Below are 24,812 nucleotides of genomic sequence, written 5' to 3'. Positions count from 1 at the left end.
ACAAATATTTGATAATTGTGTTACTATTTGACATTCGGAACTTTCTTCCGAAAAAAAATCAGGATGCAATGAAAATCTCGTTTGAAAGTGTGAATTGATCTCTCTCTCTCTCTTTTTTTTTTTGGGACTAATTCACACTATTTTAATTTTATTACCATAGCGGTAGCAAATCCTCGTTACGGGGGTTACCCGCTGGTTTAAATCGGAAGTTTTACTCATCAAGCTCTGTGATGAGAGGGATGATATACTAAGGCTTGGTAAGGAAGAAGGCGATCAATACGGAGCGAAGATAGTGAGGGCGGATCAACTCGACTCGGTAAGTGTCGCAAGTGTTTATTCTATTGGTGTTGTGTTGTGTTCTTAAACCAATCTTTTAAAAAAAAAAAAAAATTCCAATGCCATAGGTTACCAAACAAAGGATCCAAGATGTATTGTTCATAGATGGGGAAAAATTCAATGAATGGGTCACTAGGAATAGCGCTTTTTTTGCCTTCGTGTGCTAAGGAAGAACTGGAAAGACTTATTGACAATTGGGAAAAGGAATATCCCAATGTAATGTAGGTTATATTACTCGAAAGGAACCGATACCGTACTTTTTACTTAGAAATTTCAATTCTTTCTTACTAATGGACTTTCCTAATCCTCTTGTATTTTATAGGTTTATGGTTTCCAAGCTCCTTGATGAAGTCCCAATTTATAGATCAGCAACTATGATTGTCGGTGCCACACACGTCAAGAAGATAAGGATCTTGATTGAGGAGCTTCGGGTGGATAAGGAAGATTGACGAGTTTCGGGTAGGACGATTAACCTTGGGGTTGCGGCTTCGGGTTGTTTTGTATTGGGGTCGTTTTTTGTTAGTTGTTCATTCTGCTTCCCAAGAGTGAACTATGGTTGGGTTGTTAAAGAATTTGTAGTTTTTTTTTTTCCTCCTCAAATAGGACACCTCTCCAGTCATTTAATCATGACGGATAGCGAACTCAACCCAAACTCAAACTCAGTGCGTATCTTATTGAGAATTGTTTATAGTATGTTGCGTAACCTTCATATAGGTTGCAGAATGAAGACTCACTACTTGGGTGAGCGTGGATGTGGAGAGAATAACTCCTTGTCGTAGGAGACTCTTAAAATATAGGAGATTCAAGGTTATTGATGAAGGGAATTGTGGCCTTCCGTTAGAATTGCATTAAAAAGGAGTATTTTTGATTCTATTAGGTCTGAAATAATCTAGTTTAGGAGATTGGATGGGATAAGTCCATTTTCCTTGATTTGTTGAGGTCTGTTGGGCGGTTTTCTAAAAACTCTCGATGTAGTCTAAAACTTGAAAAATGATTTTTATCCCAAAAATGACTTTTGGGTAAATGTGGGTTTTGTTTTTCGATTTGAGGCTTATTATCTTTGTCGCCTGTTCGAGGCTCAATTGACATTGGGACATAATGAAATATTTAAACCGTTTCTCTCTCCGAATGGTTACGATTCTTTCTTGGCTCTTCTTGCCATATGCAATACACCACTTATTTCATTTTATTTTTTTGCAAGTAAAAATTACCAACACAGCCAACCCAAATAAAAGAAAAATTTATTGCAAATACTAAATTAAATATGTCACGACTGTGAAATTGAAAATACATTTTAGTGGTGGAAATTCCTTCATTAATCAGCAAAAGTGATTTGGGTGGCACTTCATTTTTCTATTATACGATCTGACGACACATGATTGTGCTTCGTTTTCTACATTTAATGTGGAATTTCAAGTAACATATAGTTCAATAGCCTAATTTCGGAAAAATTGAAAAGAAGTCGTGACTACATTTTCGCCTCCTTATTATGACCGTTAAATTGCTGCAGAAGTTAAATTCCAACATTTCCAAATCGTTGCACACGAAAACTCGAAAGTAGATGGATTTTCTTGACTTCAACTGGATTAGTGGCCCTTTGCTAAGATGAACAACCAAAGGGGTTAGTTGCGGGGATCGCCCATTGTTCAATTAATTTATCCTAACGAGAGTCTAGGGACGTGACTTCCATTTCCATTTGATATAACTAGGAATATAAATTCAAAAGTAGATAAAAAAATAAAAAAAAAGTCAAATGACCATCAAATTGATTTGTTAAGCAACATAATAAGACAAGAAAACAAATTGATCTGGTTACATCCTCAGTTCCTCACGCTATTTCTCCATTTAGATGAATTTAAAATCCACAGAGCAAGTCTGACTTCTACGCATATTCTTTTGCCCAGAAATCTTTACGTATTGATTCTATTGTTTGAATATAAACACAATGATTTTTTTTGGTTTTTTTACTTTATCTTTTGCAGAAACGGGCAAGCGTCATTATCATCATCTTAAACAAATTAAGTGGAAAATCATAATTATTATGTTAAAAAAGAAAATCAAGGTACAAATATCTTGATTTAATCCATCACATTCAAATCATTTGACTTTATCTACCCAAACTCTCACCTAAAACTTTTACTTGTTTGCCAAATACAAGTACACATTGATGAGCCAATGAACCCCACCAGAGGGTCACCGAAACGGATTTAATTCCTCATATTTATACTGAGTTATAGGGGCATTCCCCATTTCCCGTGGAATTCCAGGGCCTAATCAGAAATCAAGAATATTTCACAACAGTGATAAAATTGTGGGGCGCGCCTATTTCTGGGTTAACAATGTTCAAAGTGAGAGACTTTTTGCTCGAGAACAGATTGCTGCAGCTTCAAATGTTTGTCCAAGAAAAACCAACGAAGTTAGACCCTTCGGTTTGCCCGAAGTGAATATGACCACAGACCACCCATTCATACATACCAACTTGTTCCGTTGCAGGTCATACAAGATTTCATGGAATATTCGAATAAGGGATGAGAAAAGAGTTGAGTCACACCCATTCATACATACCAACTTGTTCCGTTGCAGGTCATACAAGATTTCATGGAATATTCGAATAAGGGATGAGAAAAGAGTTGAGTCAAGCGAGGAACCAGATTCTATTGGGGTAAGGACAAACTCTTGGATTCCTCCGCCAAAGCAAGAGTTGAAGTTTAATGTAGATGATGGGTGGAGGGATAACAAAGGAGCCACAGGTATTATCGCACGATCGGATGGAGGCTCGGTTGTTCAAGCGTGGACAAGACTTTGAAGATGGAACTCACCATTGGAAGTGGAAGTTGCAGCTCTTCTTTTCACTTGCAATGCTCCTGAATCTCTCGGTATTCACAAAGCAGTCTTTGAAAGTGATTGCTAGGTGTTGATTGACGCACTACACCATAGGAGCCTTTGCCCTTGGTGCATTTATCCATTCATCTCGGACTCTTGTCTCCTCCTAAGCAACAACCCAGGATGGAGTTTGAAGTGGATCAGTAGAACCTGTGATATAGTTGCTCATGGGCTCGCGAATTGAGCTTTTCATCATATAGGAACTATATCTTCTTTTCTTTTAATGATCTCCCATATAGAGTGAAAAATAATGTTAGTAGAATCTTCTTTCATCAATCATCTTAACGTAGGCTCCTTTTCCTCCTTGTAATCTTTTGCTCTGCTTTGATGGAATGAAAGTGTTTTTCTAGCAAAAAAAAAAAAAACTTGTTCCGCTGCAATTGCATCTAATAAAGATGTAACTTGCAAGAACTGAAGAACCCAATAAAAAAGCACTATGAAACTGATGAAACACGATTCTAAGTCCAGCATAGTAACACATATACTGTTCAAATAACTCAAACTTAGGATTCGAATAGGTACTGTTTAATGATACCACCGGCTACTCCTTCTCTTCTCTCCATAAGCATGTACTGCGTGAATGCAATGAGGACGCCATGTCAATGATTCTATGCCAAAATCTCTATTTTTAACACTAAGTATCCTGTAATGATCATTCCATAGAGAGAGAGAGAGAGAGAGAGGAGTAACATGAAGGCAAGAGAAACAAATTCATAACAAGATAAGATCACACTTTTATATAGAAAGTTGGCACATTCCGCCGGAAATGGTCGTATGCATCCTTCATTTGCCATATAGTTAAGCTAGCAATCATGTAACTTTTTCGTTAAACTAAAAGGTTGGGTCAGGCGATTCTCGACATGTTCCCTTTACATGAAAAGCAGTTAAGCGTTTTTGTTTTTTTTTTTTTTTAGCTTAAGCGTGTTTGTGTCATGAGTAAGTCAACCCGTTTATACACAAAAAAAAAAAAAAAAAAATAGAGTTGTCATTTCTCGAGTATGGTCTTTTCAATACATTTATGGCACGCTTAGATACATTACTAAATATGTTAGCATATCACATGCATTGACACTACACATTCAGATGCATTTATCAAACAGATTAACACTTCAGTGGTGACCACATGACATATTTAGATACATTTACATATGGCTTATGTCAAATATACCGTGACTTGTGAACCCAACTTTGACATGACACCATTTGGACACGAAAAAAACCAACTATTACGAAGTACCGGTGTCAAGTGCAATCACAATACTTGAGAAATATAATGCGGAAGAGAGGAACAAGTAACTCATATATTTTCGATATTCATAACGAGCATTACATCAACCTAGCTATTTACAGGCTTTATGAGATCATTATCTAAGGTAAATCAAGATACGCACAATCAAAGGATATACGCAAAATTTTGAGAGATACAAAATATCAATATAAATATTCTAAATATCTCTAATATAGGAAAATATCCTACAGAATTATTCTAGTTATATCTAACAACAATTACTTCGGAAAAGGAAAAAAAAATTTGCAACACTACAAGAGCAGAATGATCTATACGTTTGAAATTTGAACACAAAAGTAGTCTTGCCCTCTATGTTTACATCTAGAACTACTCCTCATACAGTGGCGGAGAACACTCTTCCTCAGGCTCCAGGTATCGCGGTTTCGAGTTGCCTTTCGATGGAAGCCCGATGGTAAGTTTTCTCCAGGGTGTTTACATGTAGATACACGACAGTGCCTCTCAGATTCCAAATGCTTCGGTATGATGAGATAATCAAAATCTTCCAGCAGAATTCCCAGGCAAAATAACCAAGAAATTTGATAGACCAGTACTAAACAAAGTTCCATTAACCTTAAATGAAGTTTCTAGGACTAGAGCTAGATAATGGTTACATATCAAGCCTAGAGAAGCTTGTGTTACAGTAGAGGAGATCCCCATGCAGTTATCTCCGGCAGGTGCCGGCAGATGGACGAACGCACTACCCGGATCCTGCCTGAAGCTCGGCCACTAAATGAGTCAGGCCATATTTTCAAGAAGGCTTTGACAAGTCCCTGACATAAGCTTTGCCGATATTCTCCATCTCCAACCGACAAGACCAGAGTGCCTGCTCCTCAACCGAGGAAGTCGCGCGCCCTAAAAGACTTACCCCAGGTTCCAACTAGTTTCACGTGCTCGATCTTTCCAGACTCCGATCTAATTGGTGTCGTCGGGGAGTGGAGACTAGAGGATTTGCATACCTTGAGGCATTTGAGCGGTGATACTTCACCAATGGCACCAGCGACTGCACAACATCTGCTATAAGTGGCCCGTAGTCAGATTCTGGCTGCACGCACATTGCAGCGATTGCGGCCGCCGCCTGGATGACCTCTCTTTCAGTGAATACTGGACCCCTCTAATGCAGGATCCCCCATTATCTGCACGACCTTTTCCCTATCCGTTAGTAGAGGCAAAGCCTGTCGGTCAACAGTAAAGACCATTAAAAATGTTGCAGCTCTTGAAATCGCTGTGAATCACTGGAAGATTAATGTGCTCATGGGAGATACTCCAAGACCTTTTGCAGCTTCTAGAGCTATTCTTAGCTGGGTTTCCCAGTCCAACTTTGAGTAGCGAGCACTAGAAACTGCAAAGAACTTGAACAATAAATTTAACCAGCAAGAAACCCCCTTCAACACAAATCTGTATTGGAACAACTCGTGAATTGAGCGAGAAGATTATTATTATTATTATTATTATTATTATTATGTGTGGTGTAGGGCAAAGAGAGAGACTGCCAATTTTAGTGAACGACATCTTTCGCGTGGTAAAGCATTCACAGATGAAACCTAAAAAGACAGTGGGAGGGTAAATTTTGACGGCAAAATTTAACAAAAATTAATTAAGGGCAAATTTGTCATAAATATACCAGTTTAAAGTAAATTTATCACAAGTATATTACTTTGGGGGTTTTTTATGATAAAAAAATTAATTTTTGGTAAATTTGTCACATGGGTACCTGTTTGGCATTTTTTGTGGTCAAAAAAATAATTTGGGATAAATTTATCATCGGGATACCAATTTGGGATTTTTTTATAGTAAAAAAATAATTTTTAATAAATTTGTCATAGTATACCAATTTGGACGCTCGTTTTTATACCAAATTTAGTCCTCATGGCCTCCCCACCACATAATCAATAGGACGCAAACTTGTTGGTATTACTATGTATCGAAAAAAAATTCAATAAACTATTTATAATACGTTACTTATTTAAACTATCATGGATGCTATTTTTTTTTAGCGAATTAGTGTAAGTAAAAATAATGGATTGGCATAAAAAAAAAAAAAGGCCAAGTAATTCCGTGTAGTGCCTAATCCTTAGCAAGCTGAAAACTAATAAATTTTTGGATGCTTATGCTAATCTATGTTCTGGTATTGTTCAAAGCTCCCCTTAAGATTAGTTAGTAATCTTTGGACTTTCGCCTAGGGTCTCTCATGCAAAAGGTTGAGAGATTTCCATAGAAAAAAAAAAAAGAAAATTAAAAAGAATGACCAATCTAGACAAGAATTTTGAAACTTTGGACCATCCTTGGATATTGCAAAGTCCTTAGGTCAAAATCTATATAACCCCAGAGGACCTAATTAGGACAAAAGGGGTAAGAAAACTTGGCAAGTTTAAGGAGGATGCTGTAAAAAGCTCAAAGTACAAGAAATCGAACAGTACATTTTTCTCGTACAATGATAAAAAAATAAAAAATAAAAATCACGTTTTCAAACTCGATTGGCCTTCGACCAAAAAAAAAAAAAATCAATTGGCCAAAGAAAAATTTCAATTGCGAATCACTGGAGTTGCCCCGGTGGCCATCTTCACAGGAGAGAGATGTGGGGAGTTCGATCATTCATCTTCTTTGTCGGAAGATTTGGGGTGAGAACGTGCGAGCCAGGAGCAAGGTTGCAACCAAATGGGTAAAATTGTGGCGAAGACGGGCGTTACCCGGACCCGCAAAATCCTACGTGGACGCCCAAAAGGGCACAAGCAACGAATTGGATATTTCTTCTCAAATTCCAGTGAAGAAGATATCCCTCCTCCCTCGAGTTCGAGCTCCGGCTCCGTAGTCTCCTTCAGTCCACCTCTCTCTCTCTCTCTCTCGCTCTCTTCCCCCCGTTTTTGGCGCCAAATTTCGAGGAATTCCCGATTCATTTTGCGCGATTTTCACCAACTCCAGTCTTGTCCGACCTTCGCCGACGCTGCTGCCGCGAGGAGGTTCTCGTCGCGGTCGATGGGAACTCTCACGAGCTGGAGTTTCGGCGCGCTCAACATCAAGCTCCGCTCGTTGCCCGTAGCCCGCGCTCGCGGCGTCGTAGCTCGGTGCTTCGAGCCCGCGAAGTCGAGGGGCTCGTGTTTTTTGTGCGGAAGAGGTGTTTCGGTTTCGTATAGGAGGTTAGATAGGTTCAGGCGATTCGGCAACAGCGATGGTGATGGCGATTATAGACCGGAGGGCGAGAGTGACTCGGGGAAAGAGTCGAGCGTCACGACTGCGCCACCGCCGCCCGAAGAGGCTGAAGAGAGAAGCCGCGCCGAGTTCGAGTCAGAGAAGATTCCGTCCAGGGTACGTGTGTTGATTCTCTGGTTCTCTCGTTGGTAATGATTCCTGGTTGCGTTGAATTACTGATGAGCTAGTTGGCGAGGCAAGAGTGATTCGATTGAGTACTGAGTAGTTGCGAATTGTTCGAAATGAATCTGGATGCACTCATGCTAGTTGGATTGAAAAGTGCCTTCACTGACTAAACACGTCCTTAAATTTGTACGTGAGGTCTGTTGCTTACTGCCGTGCATAGGTACTTCTGGGAGGCAGTTCCATCAGGCGAATTGTCTGAGCGTTTTTCCTTAGAATAATTTCCTGCATTTTCTTTTCCACATCATTGCCAGTAGCCCAAAAAAACTCTACGGCATTCGCCTGTCAGTCAGACTACTTTCATGCCTTATGGAATAGTATCTCTTTCCTGAAACTGTCGAAGGAAGCTGTTTACCGAATTGCAGTAGACTGTTAAATTTGTTGCTTTAATTTTAACCTCAGATATAATCTGCTGGTCAGTACACAATTTACGTAATTCAGGGTTTGAATTCCCCATGCCTCCTCTTTCAAAATTACCAAGTTGTGTACCAAATGTCGGTGAGATAGACAAGAGAAAGAGACAAAAGAGCAGAGTCAGCTCATTACAAAAGATACGTATTATTAATCTGATGAGTGCGAAATGCTTTATATTCCTCCAGCTGCCAGAAACACCTTCATTTGGACCGACTTACACTAGCTTTCAAGTAGACTCTTTTAAACTTCTGGAGCTTCTCGGACCAGAAAAAGTTGATCCTGCTGATGTAAAGCTAATCAAAGAAAAGCTCTTTGGCTACTCAACATTTTGGGTTACAAAGGAAGAGCCATTTGGAGACCTGGGTGAAGGTATACTTTTTCTTGGAAATCTCAGGGCAAAGAGGGAAGATGTGTTTGCCAAGCTGCAAAAACAGCTTGTTGAAGTCTCTGGAGATAAGTACAATCTTTTCATGGTTGAGGAACCCAACTCAGAAGGACCTGACCCTCGAGGGGGGCCACGCGTTAGCTTTGGTTTGTTGAGGAAAGAGGTCTCGGAACCTAGACCAACAACTCTTTGGCAGTATGTGATAGCTCTATTGCTATTTCTTTTAACCATTGGTTCATCAGTGGAGCTGGGAATTGCGTCTCAGGTATTGAGCAACTAATAATACTGCTCAACTTTGTACTCCTTGATCCTTACACCTCGCTGCCTTTTTTTATTTGCCTTTCTTTTTTGTTATTTTTTAAGTGCTGTCGTGAAATTCACCAATCATTTTTTTCTTGCACTAGACGTAAGTCCTTACCTCCATGTATTTAACTGCACAGATAAATCGTCTTCCACCGGAAGTTGTGAAATACTTCACTGATCCAGATGCTGCTGAACCACCAGATATGGCGCTGCTATTTCCATTCGTGGAATATGCGTTGCCCCTAGCATATGGTGTCTTGGGGGTTCTAATATTTCATGTAAGAAGTGTGCCTCTGTCCTTCTTTTGGGATGAAATACTTTTTGCAAATGATGGTTTGATATTTTTTTTTCCATGGTATATATCCTGTCTGTATAGTAATTGTCTTTTTGTTTCATTGTTTGAATTTGGTGGTCATAATTCTATGCCTTGGGTCTCAAGGTCAACTGCTAATTAAATGTCTCTCTGCATAGTACCTCTAAGATATTATAGTGACATCTTTATAGGAACATGATAAAATGCATAAAATCCAATTGAAGGAGTACTTCATACAAGTGTAAGAGTTAAAGCTAACCACTGAGAGGCAAGGGCCACCGTTTTCTTATTAGAAGGTTTTTTTTTTTTTTTTGTCCCGCCAGGGGGTGGGGCAGGGCGAAATAGCCTATGGGCTATTGGGTAGTTCTTATAGCCAAAAATTTTTTAAGTCTTCACTTCATTATTGAGTTCTAAACTCATTGAATCCAGTTTTCATGTTAACATGGACATGTCATTAACTGATCAAAAGTTATTTCAGAACCATATACCTTGGCTCTGTTCATACATAAGTTGTTTATGTGTAGGAAGTTGGGCATTTGCTTGCTGCCTTGCCAAAGAAAGTTAAGTTGAGCATTCCTTACTTTATTCCCAACATCACTCTTGGAAGTTTTGGTGCCATTACTCAGGTGAGTGATTTTTTGACCTCATTAAAATGGTTATTCCAGTTGATACAGGCAATGTTAGTGACAAAAATACCCTTTCAGAAAATGAAATTGATGTGCTGATAAGCATAGTTTTGCATTGGTTTTTGATGTTGCTGAAGATGTAACTCAGAACACCCTCTGGAGCCAAGTTTCTGCTATTTGACATTACTACGGTAGAAAAACAAAAGCAATCACTACCTCCTGTTGGTCAAGAAACATCCTTTTGCAGCCATCATGCTGTCCTAATAGGCTAGTCATTAGCAGGTTGATTTTGTAATTGGCTTGTCAAAGACATTTCAAACCTGCCAATTATCACCAGCTCCCTAGTGTGCTCTGATGATGCTTTACCTAGATTAGCAATGCCCAAAATTTTTGGCACAGCCTTTTTCAACCTATCCGCCGGTATACATTACACGTAATATTTAAGAGTATAGTTATTTAACATAATCAGCAAGCTGGAAAATAGTGCTCTGTTTGGCTTATTGTGAAAATAAAATGTTCTAATACTAGATTTAAAATGTCACTTCATTACAATTGTATTAATATCATTGCAGCCTTCTTTTAATTGTCAAGTCTGTCTACGGCTCACTTCAGCCTTTTCAGTATTTGCGTGTCCACATTAATGACCTTCACTGGGCATGCAGTCCTACTTTGCCTGGGTTTATGTTACTCAAGAATTTTATATTTCATTGCAGATGCAGTTTATTTAAGTCTATAGCATACTTTTATAGCGTAGTAAGATGCATGGGTATCATATAAGCATGCTGGTTTTTACATCTTTTTTTTTTTTTTATTAAAGCAAAGCTAGACTTCTCTTTTTTGACCAATCTACTTCTAAATTTCCTCTTTAAGTTGTGTCAATCAGTCAAAGTAGCGCACTTGAAAAATGCATAGGTATGTCACTAGATGGTGAAGTAATCTTCTAGGAAGGATATAAATGTTGTATCTGCAAAAAATTTTGCAGTTCAAGTCAATCCTTCCTGATCGGACTACAAAAGTTGACATTTCCCTGGCTGGGCCTTTTGCTGGTGCTGCCCTCTCTTTCTCAATGTTCGCTGTTGGTCTTCTGGTTTCATCGAATCCTGATGCTTCCGGAGATTTGGTGCAAGTTCCTAGTATGTTGTTTCAAGGTTCTTTGCTTCTTGGACTCATCAGTAGAGCAACTCTTGGTTATGCGTATGTCTCCCTTCTATTAGCTGTACATTCTTGGCAATTTGCTGGAGACATGTTTCTACTCCAAGATTCTGATGTATGCTTTGACATTTTAAACATGCAGGGCAATGCATGCTGCTACTGTTTCGATTCATCCTCTTGTGATTGCAGGATGGTAATTGGATTGTGGAACCACTATGATGCAATATCTCATCCCGCTCTTTGTGACGTGCAAGTGTTTATCTTCTAGTCATGTGTTGCAGGTGTGGATTGACTACATCAGCCTTCAATATGCTTCCTGTAGGATGCTTAGATGGTGGAAGAGCTGTGCAGGTATATCTGCTTGCTTGTGGCTAGAAAAGTAGGTCAATTAGAGCGAGTTTGTTGGTGAAAGTGATGCTAGCGGCAATGACAACTAGAAGAACTGATGCATTAGCAGGTCCTTTTTCTTTTATTAAAAAAAAAAAATGAACTTCAAAAGCGTACAGTAGTATAACAACCAGGTTGAAATGGAGAGGTGGTTAACCTTGGTAATTACTTTAGTAGCATTTGGAACTTCACTAAACAGCGAAGACATTGTAACTTTCCTTTTTTTAGGTCTTAGAAGATTGTAACTTGATAGAGCATATTCCACCTACGTTTTGCAGTTGAAATTAACTGAGAACTGCAGTAGTGGGAAGTTTTGTTTTGGGAAGACTAATCACCAGTGCGAGAGTGATTATTCTTTCTTGGCTATCTACTAGTCACTTTACTTTTGTCAGCTTCTATAAGTAATTTGGATTCCTCAGTCTCATTAAAGCATATATCATGTAATGTTAAAGCTGCCAGGTCATATTTTTGTGAGGAGTGGATTTCACACGTGCCATGACTAAGATTTTAGAACTCATGTTGTCTTTCGTTTCTAGTGCATTTCTGGAGATTTTAGTACCCCGTTCGAACTTCCAATAGTGTTATTCGTTTATCCTTTCGGCTTTGACTTTTTACACTCATGCAGGGTGCTTTTGGTAAAAGTGTTCTACTAGGATCTGGTCTGACCACTTATACAATGTTGGGATTAGGAGTGGTGAGGCTTTTATTTCTGTTGCTTTCTTTGCTAAAAGTATTTGAGCTTTGCTGCTACATCCATCTGCATTCACTAATCACATATGCATCTAAAAGAAGCTAACACTGTCCCTCGTATGGAAACTTGAACGTGGTTTTTTCTGGTTCTGAGTACACTCATATTACCTGATATTGCACCATTATTGTTACAGCATGTTGCAAAATGATATAAGTCTACTGTCATCATCGTTTCCTAATTTGTCATCAAATCTTGCTTTCCATGCAAAGATTTGATTGGAGTTTTGCTTTCTTCCAGTTGGGGGGACCTTTGTCACTTCCTTGGGGGCTTTATGTTTTGATTTGTCAGGTAAGCACGATCTGCGATTAAAAGGTATCCCTGCAATTTTGAGGCTCAAAAGGTCTGAGTGCGCCTTTTCTCTTACCTTCATCTCTGTACAGAGAACCCCGGAGAAACCATGCTTGAACGATGTATCAGAAGTCGGGACATGGAGGAAAGCAGTGGTGGTAGCAGCTGTCATGCTCGTTGTGCTGACACTCCTCCCAATATGGGACGAGCTGGCAGAAGAGCTAGGCATAGGCCTTGTGACAACATTCTGATGTATGGTGGCGAAACTGATAGTACATAGAGCAAGTCGGTTCAGCCCTTCAAAGCATAAAACCGACGGCAATTTTTGAAACGATGGTCAATAAAAAAAAGCTCGCTCGATATTTTTTTTCTCTTAATATTTGCTCTTAAAAATCTCAATTAATATTTCCACCCCCAATTTCCTCAACCACCTCTACTGGTTTCATAGAATGGCCAAGCGAAGAAGAGGGGGTTTGGGGCCTCCATAGACATGATGACTCATAAAACGATCGCTTACAAAACGTAGGAGTCTCACTAAAGGTGTGCTTTGCTGCGGTTTCCGTCTGAAGATCTTGCAAAGACATCGCTTCCAAGGATTTTCCTTGAAAGCACATCTACACGTAAATCCGGTAAGCCGGCACTGCAGGGAGGATAGTACCTAGGAAGATCGAAAAACTACCAACAATTCTGACCACTTCGTAGTTCCTTCGAAAATGACAATTGCAAGCAACCCGCACATGCCATATGCACGCCGAAAACTTATGTTAGTAATTGGTTAGGGGCCGCGCGAACGCAGGCCCCCGCTGCCACAAATTATGACGTAGGCTCAGCCACTTGGGCTGACCTTAGGCGGGCGCCCCTCCGAGAGTGCAATGGAAGTCGCCAACCTAGGCCATGGACCTTCATGATCGCCCATTGACCCCGTCCAGGTAAGTATGGTGCTCTTGCCACTTAGCCTCCATTTTATAAGATGCTTTCCCTCTCTTGCGCTACTAGTTGTTCGATGTGGGACACGGAAGTAAAACGACAAGGGCGAACGAAAAAGTAGAAACCATGCTAGTCATGTTACTAAAAAAAGTAAAAACAAGTCTGTTATTCACACCAGTGACATGGACATGAATGGCCCTGTGTCTATGAATGAGGAGGAGAACAAGAAACTCACGCCCGGGGCCATTTTCCTAAAAACTCTCTCTTCACCTTCCACGGAAGATTTCGTCCCCGAAAATGGCGGGCACATGGCTCTCCTCTTCCCCCTCCTCCTCCCCCCCCCCTCCCCCTCCCCCTCGTCCTCGTCCCTGGGCGGGTGCGGGAACTGGGGAAGGGGCTCCAGGGTGTGGGAGGACGCTGCGGCGCCGATGTCGAAGTTGCTGGCGCCGGCGAAGCTGCCAATGTTGATGAAGTTGTTGGAGGTGGCGGAGGAGTTGTTGGAGTACTCTGGTTGCAGCATCGGGAGGAGGTAGGGGCGGGGCGGCTGGGGCTGCTGCATCTCCGGGGTCTGGAAGGCATTCGCCACCGCGTATCGGCTGCTCATCAGCTGCGTATGCACCAGAGAGAGCTCAGCTTGCAGGGTCGCCACCTGCAGACGTAGGCATTACTTTTGTGGAGATAACACTCATTAGTTTTGTTCTCTGGTGGGGAAAAAGATTGGGGAAGACGCGGATGCTTCTGGCAATCAGAGGGGAAACAAATCAGGTCAGCTTCAAGAGAGAAACGAACGTTGTGAATCAGTCACCTCATAAGCTACTGGGAATCCATTTGAGTTTTGTTCTCTTCTTTTTTCCTGGATTAGGTACCGATACCACAGTGCCCAAGATCCTAGCCAAGCATTTTCCAAGAACTTGATCCCTGTCGGCTATTATGGCCAAACAAACTAGGAGGAATTGCCAAGCACTTGGTCTAAAAAATCAGAAACGAAGTTTAGAACCTGGGCTCGAATCCTCTTTCGCTCGCTTATTTCAGACAATCCTCGCCATTTTTTCTTATGTTTTTGCTGGTTGGCTTTCCATCAAGGTGTGAAACGGTCGGAGGATAGAGAGTTTTTGCTATTATATGTAGAAAGATAGATTTTTTATACTATGGTAACAGTGGGATCGGCGAGCTGTTCTATCTCACTCGAGGAGAACTGGAAACTCCTAAATACCTTGGAGATACGCTGGATTTGTCCAATGAATACATTGTACACAAAGGATTAATTGTCTATGTTAATGTTCCTGGTAGAAAATCTCTATGGAATCAGCCATCAAGTCAAGCAGAGCAAAAAGGGAAAGGTAATTCAAACCCCAAAGTTTAGCCATCTCCTTATTTGCTGTCGGAGCTGCGTTTGTTCTGCATCATTGATTCAGAGGAATTTAACAAGATTTTGCACAAAAGTCAGTGTTTTTGTGAACCTGTTGTTGCAATGCGAGGATGGTCGACACGCAGCCATAAACGGGATCTGCCAGCCTCGCCTGGGCTTCGTGCGAGACCGTCACAACTGCATCCTGCCTCCTGTCGACAGGAATGTGAAGGAGCAGCTTGGACACATTGCTCGCCCCAAACACCTTGTGCACAGCAGCGAATTTAGCTGCCCCCTGATCCGACCCAAAATAGGGCGCGAATATGCACCCCTTGGTGCACTTCCTCCTCAAGAACTTGCACGCACCGCATGGTGCCCCATTAGGAGGCGCCGCCACCTCCTCGGCCGCCGATTCCACTGGGGGAATGGCACGCCTGGCTGCGCTGCGGCCCTTGCGCCGATCATCCGACATGCCATCACCTTGCATCCCATCCATGCTGAGGTCGGTGCCAATCCTTTCGTTGGTGGTAGTGGGTGAATCAAGAAGGAGAAGGTTGCGGTAGATGTTACTTGATGCGTGATATAAGACAGAAAAGGGTGGTGGCTTGTGTCCAAATGGAGAAAAAGGAGAAGCGGACGATGGCACGTTGCTCGCGTGAAGCGCCCTGGCGAGGCGAGGCGAGTTGAATGAGGTAAAAGAGGGAGAGAGAGAGAGAGAGAGAGAGACGTTATGTTTGGTGAGAGATGGAGAAGAGAGAGACATGGGAAGAGTCTGGTCAGTGGTGAAGTGATATTAGCAAAAGAGAGTGAGTTCATGTTTCACCTTGAGAAAAAAAATGGGGAAAGAATTAAATGTGAGATCAAATAATTAATTGGCGAACATCGGTTTGTGTGTGAAGAGGAAGAAGATTGTGTTTGTGTTGCTGGAGGGAGGTGCAAGAATTGTGCTTCCCGTGGCGTGTGGAATGCTAGGAAAACTAGGCGTGCATGCATGTCTTACCAATTACCATGTATGAATGCACAAGAAAGCAACGTCCGATCCACAAAGTTTCTCCTTATGTTCTTGTTTTTTCGCATTTTACATAAACAGAAGATATTAGTATGTTAAGTAATCATGATTTGTCATGCTTTCTAAGCATGTACACTCAACTGAAACACAATCTGTCTCACCCCTCTATGTGAGGTGACAAGCTGAAATCATGCTTAACCTCTCATTTTATAGCTCATACCGACATGATATCTGTGCTTCAATCTAATGGCCGGCGATATAGCTATGATGCAGTTTTACGCAATCGACTGTCCATACTCCCAATAGAACATAAAAGGGCAATGCTGGGAAGATTGTGGAAATTCCCAGAGGAGTAATGAGCATAAGAAAAAGGTACACTTGAATGACTACTTGTGCAGGAGTCAAGGACAAGAGCTTATTCTCTATTTCACAGAGCTTGTAATATACAGGATGCACACTGTCACTGTCATCCAGTTGCACAGGAAACTTACAAAAATTGCAAGAAAGGATAACCGAGCAAGGAGAAACTTGAACTAATGTATACTTATCAAGCCAAAGAACTAATTATAGTGGAGCATCAGCCGGAAAAATCTCTCTGAGAATAACGTCTTGATTTACTTGTGTTTTCCTGTTTTGCTCTTTTAATTCCATCAACTGCAAACCAAAATGTGTCACATTTACTAGTGTTGTACAATGCATGAAGTTTTGAATAATGGATTTTCTTTCTTTTATAATGTGTTTCTGTAAGGCTTCTCTCTTTTTCTAGTGATGGTGTTTCCAAAAGTTGTAGTAATTTACTATCTCATAAAGGAGTTTGAGAATTTCAAACACAACCGTTTAGAAACATCCAAAACCATTCAAATTTTCAAGAAGATATGTTCATCAATTTTGGTCCATTCATTGACATCAAAATGGGATTATAGATGAGTCAGAAGGAAAGCAAGTAGGGAATCAGGACATTTCACAATGACTTTCCATTCTATGGAGGATGGCACAAGAATAAGAACCTCATCGGATGGAGAGACGTAGCCCCGGCTCTTGTGAAGGGGATGTTGGAGACCCTTCACTGCTCCGTGAGTCTCCTCGCCATGCATCTTGGACCTGAGCAGCGAATTGCAAGTTCCACAGAACGTCTTCAATAGATGGTCTATCTGCGGGTTCCTTGTTCAAACATCTCACGCAAATTTCCATCATCGTTCTCAATGATTGGTCTGAGCATACTCTTCGAATCGAAGAGTCAACAGAGCTCCTTCTAGTGGTATCATCACCCATCATACTCGATTGTAGCTGCAAATGTTCAATGACGCCATACCCAAATATGAGGAAGGAAAAGAACTCTGTCGGTTTGAGGCAAATTGTTACTGAAACAGGGATCAACAATTATAAAGCTAACTGCACATTCTTTTTTTTTGGCACTCTTTCTATACAAAAATGTGCATGACAGGGTGAAATCTTAAGTGTTGCAATTGATGGACAATAACGACAACCTGCGACATGACCACTCAAAACAATCCTGTAAATTTTAGTTTTCAAACTACTGCAAAATGATATAGCAATAAATGAATTTAATTTAATCTAGCAACTTGCAAGAGCAAGACAATTAGTATTCTTCATTATCTAATGCAAGAAAATGCAGGAACTGCTCTTACTTGGTCTTTTACGACATCAACTTCACTGTTTGATCTGAATGGCCTTCCTGATATGATCTCTAGCAGGATTACCCCAAAGTCATAGATGTCGGTCTTATCCTGGTGTTTCATCCTGAAATATCGTAAACTCAGAAAAAATTAAACTGTCAATGTATAAAAGGTAAATAAGTTGTTTGATAATATTTATTCCAAATGCACCATTTATCATGCAGTTTTGACTCGCATGGCAGAGAGGGCAATGGTGCATCAAACAGAGACACCGTACCAGTGGAATGCATGTACTTTGGGAAAGAAAAGACTTTGTCCCTGTTGTGCAAACCGTTTTGTTGTACTCGTGAGTTAAGAGTGTCAGATATTTTAAACTCATCATAAAATGAATGAGCGCCATAGAACTATCTTATTATTCACCAAAACATTCAAGCTTCATTGAGTCTTGTATGGTCATAACTGGTTGTAATCACTTAGAGCACTAAGAATTTCTTCACGCACCTAGCAATTATTTCCTTGGATCCTCCAGAAGGCATCTTACTACCCTCCTGAAAAAAAAAAAAAAAAAAAAAGGGAATATTTTAGCAGCAAAATTACGATGTTTCCGAACAGAAAAAAGCATAAAGAGCCACAACCAGTTTCTTTCTGGTACCTTCCCCTCTTCCTCTGCTAACAATGGAAGGCTATAGCTGCTTATTTTGGCAACAAGATTCAGATCAACAAGAATATCAGTCATTTTCAAGTTGTTTGAATATAAACCGGGCACAATCCCAGTATGTAGAAATTGAATGCCCTTCGCTACCCCAATTGCAGCACCAATCCTTTGTGACCAGGTGAGTGATTCCCTAGCACGCCGCCCTGCCAAACATGTCCAAAGTCGTAATCGGTCCATAACGAGAGAAAGTACCGTACAAAAATAATTTTTCTGCCTAAAAGATTACAAGAAGAGAACAGAAGAACTAATTTTACAGGTATAGCTCGATCAAACAAGGCCATTACATTTATGGTCCAACTCAGATATAAAGTGAAATTCAGATTTACCCGAGATCCAGCTCCTTAATGTACCATTTGGTACATATTCGAACACAAGAAAGATTCTGCTCACGCTTGAATCATCCCAGTAACACTCGAAGCAGTGTCCAAGAGCACTGACAACATGGGGATGTCTAAGTTTTGAAATTAACTCGATGTGGTGCATGAAGTGCTGAATGCTCTGGCTTTTCTTAACTTTCAGGCATTTGATGGCTACAAGAGACCCATTCTTCAGCTGACCTTTGTACATCTGAAACCATTACAAAGAGAGGCATGGGATTCTGACATAGAGAATATTAAACACTATTGGCAATGCTCAGCTGATGAGACACCAATTAAATGGCGCAGAGACAATGACAAATTACAATCTGACATGCTTCTTAAATCACTTCTTCCAAACTTTAGAGGAGGAAAATACTTCATTTTGATCCAAATACACAATGCAAATCTCATGCAACATGAAGTCAATATCACTGATCAGTTGCTGGAAGTAGGAGGAATTTTCTTCTCATGGTCTATGCCAAAATTTATCATGCCAAAAAGCACCACATAGAAGCATACAAAATGAAGAGAACAACAAACGGTGTCACTTAATATAGATTAGATAGCATACCTGGCCATGAGAACCTTCACCTATGAAAGCAGATGTATCAAAGTTACCAGTGGCCTCTTCAATCTCCTCCAAAGAAAAGGTCCGGTAAGGTGGAAGCCCAAGTGCTCCCAGCTTCATGGTCTGAGATATGTATCCTTCACAAGGGCATAACGAAATTATCACTCTTTGTGCTTGATATGTGGAACTTAGATTATCAAGTGTGAAAATAGATTCTTTGGTCATGATGGTTTTCGTTCTCAATCATTTCAGGCGTGTGCATTGTATGGTTCTTCTCTCGCCCACAGAACGTAAGGATGACCGAGCTCCGTTTGTCAATGATTATCAATTAGAACTTAAAACCTCCAGTGGACGCAGACAGTCTCAGATCAGTCCAATTTTTGTTATTTAGCCAGCCAAGTTGAAGTAGGTGATTCTATATCAGGCACAGTATGATAACTTTTACCGTCACATAGCAGAAAGGGCAAGCGTGGTACAATTCTCTTCCGGTGGAAGAATAATAGACAATCACGCTCTGCTTGTTGAACCTCTAGGGCATGCACATGGCTGGGTGAGCGCAAGTTGAAGCAGATGATTATTTCCTCTCATGTTTGGCAAGATAAAATTTACAACCACACAAGCAATACTGAAAAAGCTCTTCTGCACTCACTAGAGAATCACCACTGGTTCAAATAGAAAGAATCAAGGATGAGCTATACAACATTGACTAATGGGATTCCACTTACTTATTTCTGCACAACCATGTTGTCTTTTTACTGTCATAAATTCTTGGAATAGCAAACTATTAATAATGTACTAGGTTGGCAAAAACTAAAACTCTTCTAAAATGCTTGGGTCTCCTTAGACATCACTACTAGTCAATACATAATATGGGAAGCCAAAGAGGCATCCAGATACATTTATACCCTCTTATTTGCACAGGTAGTCTTTCATATGCATTTCAAGCACAAGCATAGTGCGATGCAGAGAGAGAGAGAGCACTCACTGGCATCAGTGAGCAACTTTGAGGTATACCCAGACCCAGTCGATGCTTTCTCGGTTATCAGCCTCGTAGGAGGTGATTTATTTGCCTTCCTGGCATTGGCTCTTCTGATAGCCAAAAATATCAGACTGACAAGCAAAATTCCTCCCAAAATGCCCCCTACAATGCCCAAGGCAAGAACTGTTTTAGCCGCTTGTTTTCGCTTCTTCTGGCCAGGCACTATGCCAACAGCTAAAGCCTCATTGTGGCAAAATGAAAGTGGCTGTTGATCTTGATCTTCAGCAGCCAAACAATTCTTAGCATACGAGACATGACGCTTCTTTGAATCAGACAGACAATCAGGCAAGCTTCCCGTCAAAAGATTGGATGATAAATCCACAAATGTCAATTCATCATTGCAAGACTGATTTTCGGAAAGCATGCCTGTCAGTTTATTTCCCGCAATATTTAGAAAAGTAATAGAGGGGAGAACCAGCAAAGAGTGCGGGAATGGCCCAATGAAACTATTGAAGGAGATATCTAGATGCTCAAGCTGATAATATGAGCTTAGATCAGAAGGAATTCCAGATCTGAACTTGTTCTTGCTGATTATGAGAGTGACCAACCTATTGTCAAGTTTCGGAAATTGACCTTCAAAAGCATTATCTTCCAAGTCAAGAACTTGAAGATTTCTCAAACTGCTTAAGTCTGGCACTTCGTCGGAGAAATGATTATGTGACAGTGAGAGAACTCTGAGATTCTCCAAGTTACTCAAAGCATCAGGCAGAGATCCATTAAATGAATTCTGTCTCAGACTTAGCACAGTCAAATTCAGGAGCTTACCAGTCCAATCTGGCAGTGGACCGGAGAACATGTTCTTGTCAAGAATGAGCGTTTGCAGGATTATCAAAGACGAAACCTCATGGGGGAGTGCACCATACAAGAAATTAGAGCTCACATTGAATATCTCCAGCGATGAAAGCCGTGCGATTTTACCAGGCAATGGCCCCCACAAGCCCAGAGAAACTAGTGTGAGGACCTTCAAATTAGGAAGCTTTACCAGCGTCGTCACAAAGGAATCCACGGAAAAGTTTTGCGGCAATGCAGGAGCCCCATTCTCACCTATTATAATAAGCTGTGTCACACTTTCTTCATAGCACACGATGGTGAGAGATGAATTGGTCTCAGTATTGCAGAAATCTGTGCCGTCAGTCCAGCCTCTTAAAACAGGTGGATTGTCCAAAAGATATTGAATTCTCAGAAGGGTCTGGGCCTGGGAAGACTGAAGCTGTTCTGTGGGGCGCATTGAGAGAAAGATAATGGCAAGAACCAGAAATGCATATCCATTGAATGCTTTTTCCATTGCTCTGACACAGCAATAGAACACACAAGACATCACACAGTTCCCTCAAGACGGAAGATGAATATATTGCAGACCGAACACTTGCAGAAATAGCAGGTGGACACTTGAGATGCTCCTGTGGGTTCTACAAAAATTATGAAACTATGTCCTTGTCAATTGCTGAACTTTTGGTCCTCAAGACTAAAATAGAGGTCTGCAAGCTTCGTTATCATGGATATTGTTAAAGAACTGACACCATAAAAAATTTCAAGAAGATTATGTACAATTTGTCCATTGAGAGAGTGAGAGAGAGAGTTCTTCTATTTCTTTTAAGGTCTGGTTCAATTCAACCAACTTCAAGTAAGCTGAGACCTCTACCACATCTGCTCGTCCCCAAGCTGTTATTTTGGTTTAGATGATATTGTATGCTCGAGTAAAAAAAACTCACTTTTATGTTGCCAGTGAACATGAACAAATGCATCCAGTTAACTGTAGAGCTCCTTCAATAGCTTTCCGAAACAGCCCCTGAAACAAACTCCAGAAAACACACAAATTTTCAGCAGCAAGCATCAAAATCCCAGCACAAACTTCTCCTGCAGAGACCAACTCTTACCCAATCTCATAATTTCACTTGGTTATAGGAGCGAAAATGGAAAACATGGAGTAAAAGCAGATTCTGAAGTAAAATTCCCGGGGGGGGGGGAGAACCGGGGGGAGGGGGGGAACCCATATGGCTTACCGCAGTGAAGCCCAGAAAAACAAATGAAATCTCATCCACACCACACACTTGTAAGCAGCTTTACTATCCTTTTTCCTTCAAAAGGGGGTCATGTGATTCTTTCCCCACGGGCACAGACACTGTGTTCTTCTTCAGGGTTCCAGTGACGAGTTCTCATTACATTGCTTGATAGAAAGACGACACAGCGACACGGGTCTGTTCAATGGCAATTCAAAGCACCCACAACACAACACGAGAGGGTGACCGGGAAATCCCACATACCGACATTTCCGTCACTTTCCTTGGAACACCCCTTCAAAAGAAAAGGAAGAAAAAGAAAAAGAGCGTATACCCCCTTGCTTCCTTTCAACTATTCTCGCTATTATTTTGCCCTTTCTGTGGTATGTATGTGGAGAGAGAGAGAGAGAGAGAGAGAAGGAACGGAGATTCTAGCAGACGATGACCCTTTATTCCTCTCACTTTCAGAGCAATAAAACATCACCTTCTGTCTCCTTCTCTCTCCTTTCTGTACGTGGAGGCCAACCCATTTCAATAGAGCTGCAAAATTATCTGTAGATTAAAGGAAAAAAAAAAGCAATGAAAGGAAGAGTTTTTTCAAAATTGTAAAAGAATGACAAGGAGGGCGGGGATTTGCACAGAAGGGTTCAAAGTAAGCTTTCGCTTTCGGAGTCTGGTGAGGCTTTGGCTCTCTCTCGTCCCGTCATTGCTGCAATTCTGTGCCGTCGAAGTGGACCCTCCACTCCCCTCCCTACTCGTTTGCTTTTGGCGCCTCTCTCTCTCTCTCTCTCTCTCTCTCTCTCTCTACAGTGCTAGTAACGGTTGAATTGATGCTCATTTGAACAAAAGAGATGACGAGTGAATCATCGACCGTTATCCGACCAAAAACAAAAAATAACCGACCGTTATTACCGCAAGTGAAATAGCAATGGTTCCTGTCTCTCCCATCAAAAGGAAAAACCTTGAATGACTCAGATTCAGGTTTGGTTTTGGAAAGAGAGTCATTGGGGCGAAAAAAAATGTTTTTTTCATGTTTTCTCGTATGCATGTTTTTGGAGTTTACATGGTTTCATTAGGCGTTGTTCACATGCGCCCCGCATGATCCAGAGGCGACACACTGCACTCCAAGTGTACAAGTACGTCTAGAGCAGATTGTCCCAACATTTCTATGATAAGTTCGGTCCGCGTGGTTCGTTTAATTGAATGGATGACATGTCATTTGATTCGTTAGTTTGATTTCAATCTCTCAAAATAATTGAAGCTCCTTTCGTTATAGTTGCCCCTTGCTTTGCAACCACTGCAAAATTTATACAGTCACTTCTTTAACGTTGCCATGTTTCACAATTAAAAAAAAAAAAAAAACCTCTGCTCGATATGTAACACCCTAATAAATTCCTAGTCCCGCGATCCATCTCTACAATATCGTGTCTTCAACCAATAATTCACATTCCGACCAAAAAAAAATCGAATAATTCACATCATTTATGTGAATTTATCGATAGACTACTTCTCTTCGAAAGACACAAATCTCTTCGAGAGTATTACCGATTTTAAAACGAGATATCAAAACGTACGATAAGATCTTGATCGAATCGGTATTATAAAAGCTAACGGTCAATCCAAGCGGATCCTTTCTTCGACGGAGCACCGTCGTGGGCACGAGAAAAGCCAAGTGCCACCAACCATTTATGAACAGGACCTCAGTTTGGCTGTTCAAAAGTCAAATGTCTGTATAATTTGTTTGGTGATATCTAGGATCTTCTTGGGGGAACTCAAAAGGCCCACGTTCGAAAGCGACGGGACGAAAGTAACAATCGGCCATAATTGCACGGAGCTTCGACAGTAGTTGAACATCTCATTCCCTCTGTCGAGCCCATCATAATTATTGAAAGAACGCTGCGGATGTTTCCTTCTCTAGCGATGATTGTCATGGGAGAAATCATGTAGGGTAATCCCTTAAAAGACACCAACTTTAAGTTCGATGACGATTTTAACTCAAATTTTCTTTTTAATCTCATAAAAAAGCATCGACTTTGGATTAAATGAAGATTCCGGCCCGAACTTTTTTTCATCCCGTGAAAAATCATAAACTTTAACTCAAGTAGCAAATTCGACCACCATTATTGTAGATTTCATCTTTAAACATGTTGAACACTTGTTGTTTCGGAAATGGTTTAGCGACTCGTTCAATTGCCTCAAGTGCGGACTTGTTTCGGCTTTCAAAGATGTACACCATGCAGCAGGCAAGCATCGTTTTTCAACATCCGTGGCAGCTTCACTTGTCTTCAAAAGCTGCACAAACAAGAAAAAAAAAATAGATGATAAACCGCCACGACCATTAGCAATCGGTGGCCTTCTTTTGTTGGTGACCACATATTTAATCCGCTCCATCTTACAAACTTACTGGAAAAGAGCGATGTAGCCGGATAATGAAGAAATCAACATGAAGTTACCGCATACATCGAAGCCCAAAACGCATCATGTTTACTAACTCGGTTCCTAAATACTAAACATTAAGAGTCTTCACCGGCTCTTCTTCAAACATAGATAGTGCGAGTGCCTCAAATACTTCCTAATCAGCTAAATCGGTCATTAAGTGACTAAACTTTTCGAATTCATGACAATGGCGATACTCCTTAATGTAACTCAATACATATTCTTCATTAAACGAGCCTTAATTAGTTCCAAATTAATGGCGGTCGGATTTGGGACTTA

At 40.8% G+C, this 24,812-nt stretch overlaps 3 protein-coding genes and 1 non-coding gene across 10 annotated transcripts; 1 reads left to right on the top strand and 3 right to left on the bottom strand.

The window, feature by feature from the left end:
* Window positions 1-7,144: 7,144 nt before the first annotated feature.
* Window positions 7,145-12,872, top strand: LOC115737831 (probable zinc metalloprotease EGY1, chloroplastic). Its single transcript, XM_030670188.2, has 10 exons — window positions 7,145-7,810; window positions 8,476-8,940; window positions 9,116-9,256; window positions 9,816-9,917; window positions 10,900-11,111; window positions 11,212-11,262; window positions 11,351-11,420; window positions 12,082-12,150; window positions 12,445-12,495; window positions 12,588-12,872. Exons 1-10 carry the CDS (start codon window positions 7,163-7,165, stop codon window positions 12,744-12,746), a joined length of 1,968 nt encoding a protein of 655 aa, XP_030526048.2. The 5' UTR covers window positions 7,145-7,162; the 3' UTR covers window positions 12,747-12,872.
* A 398-nt stretch (window positions 12,873-13,270) lies between these two features.
* On the bottom strand, window positions 13,271-13,432 carry LOC115737856. Its single transcript, XR_004015066.2, has one exon. It is a non-coding gene; the product is annotated as a U1 spliceosomal RNA (small nuclear RNA).
* A 123-nt stretch (window positions 13,433-13,555) lies between these two features.
* On the bottom strand, window positions 13,556-16,031 carry LOC115737832 (LOB domain-containing protein 20). Its single transcript, XM_030670190.2, is given in 3 exon segments — window positions 13,556-13,763; window positions 13,766-14,071; window positions 14,883-16,031. Coding segments are annotated over 3 exon segments (1,032 nt in total). The 5' UTR covers window positions 15,534-16,031; the 3' UTR covers window positions 13,556-13,688.
* A 104-nt stretch (window positions 16,032-16,135) lies between these two features.
* LOC115737830 (probable inactive leucine-rich repeat receptor-like protein kinase At3g03770) lies at window positions 16,136-22,492 on the bottom strand. Of its 7 annotated transcripts, none has more exons than XM_048281727.1 (10): window positions 22,101-22,492; window positions 21,815-21,896; window positions 20,044-21,388; window positions 19,062-19,195; window positions 18,458-18,698; window positions 18,069-18,277; window positions 17,918-17,964; window positions 17,429-17,540; window positions 16,787-17,066; window positions 16,136-16,433 (listed from the first exon to the last, which is right to left on the bottom strand). In XM_048281727.1, exons 1-9 carry the CDS (start codon window positions 22,133-22,135, stop codon window positions 16,788-16,790), a joined length of 2,484 nt encoding a protein of 827 aa, XP_048137684.1. In that variant the 5' UTR covers window positions 22,136-22,492; the 3' UTR covers window positions 16,136-16,433; window position 16,787. The 7 variants fall into 7 exon arrangements, with proteins under 7 accessions (XP_048137684.1, XP_048137687.1, XP_048137686.1 ...); XM_048281730.1 differs by having other exon boundaries at window positions 20,044-21,468; window positions 21,815-21,886; XM_048281729.1 differs by having other exon boundaries at window positions 18,069-18,274; window positions 22,101-22,491.
* Between the last annotated feature and the right edge of the window lie 2,320 nt (window positions 22,493-24,812).

The sequence above is a fragment of the Rhodamnia argentea genome, chromosome 7 (genome assembly GCF_020921035.1).
Source record: "Rhodamnia argentea isolate NSW1041297 chromosome 7, ASM2092103v1, whole genome shotgun sequence".
NCBI lineage: Eukaryota > Viridiplantae > Streptophyta > Magnoliopsida > Myrtales > Myrtaceae > Rhodamnia > Rhodamnia argentea.
This window is presented reverse-complemented; position numbering and strand designations above follow the sequence as displayed.

Excerpts from the sequence above, each read along its gene's own strand:
- LOC115737830 (XM_048281727.1), bottom strand. The coding sequence starts at position 22,135 with ATGAGATTTCATTTGTTTTTCTGGGCTTCACTGCG. Across the intron at positions 21,897-22,100 it reads TTTTTCTGGGCTTCACTGCG|TTTGTTTCAGGGGCTGTTTC; the intron begins GTAAGCCATATG and ends TGTTTTCTGGAG. Across the intron at positions 17,541-17,917 it reads TCCAAGGAAATAATTGCTAG|GATGAAACACCAGGATAAGA; the intron begins GTGCGTGAAGAA and ends ACGATATTTCAG.
- LOC115737831 (XM_030670188.2), top strand. The coding sequence starts at position 7,163 with ATGGGTAAAATTGTGGCGAAGACGGGCGTTACCCGGACCCGCAAAATC. Across the intron at positions 9,257-9,815 it reads TGGGGGTTCTAATATTTCAT|GAAGTTGGGCATTTGCTTGC; the intron begins GTAAGAAGTGTG and ends GTTTATGTGTAG. Across the intron at positions 12,496-12,587 it reads TTTATGTTTTGATTTGTCAG|AGAACCCCGGAGAAACCATG; the intron begins GTAAGCACGATC and ends ATCTCTGTACAG.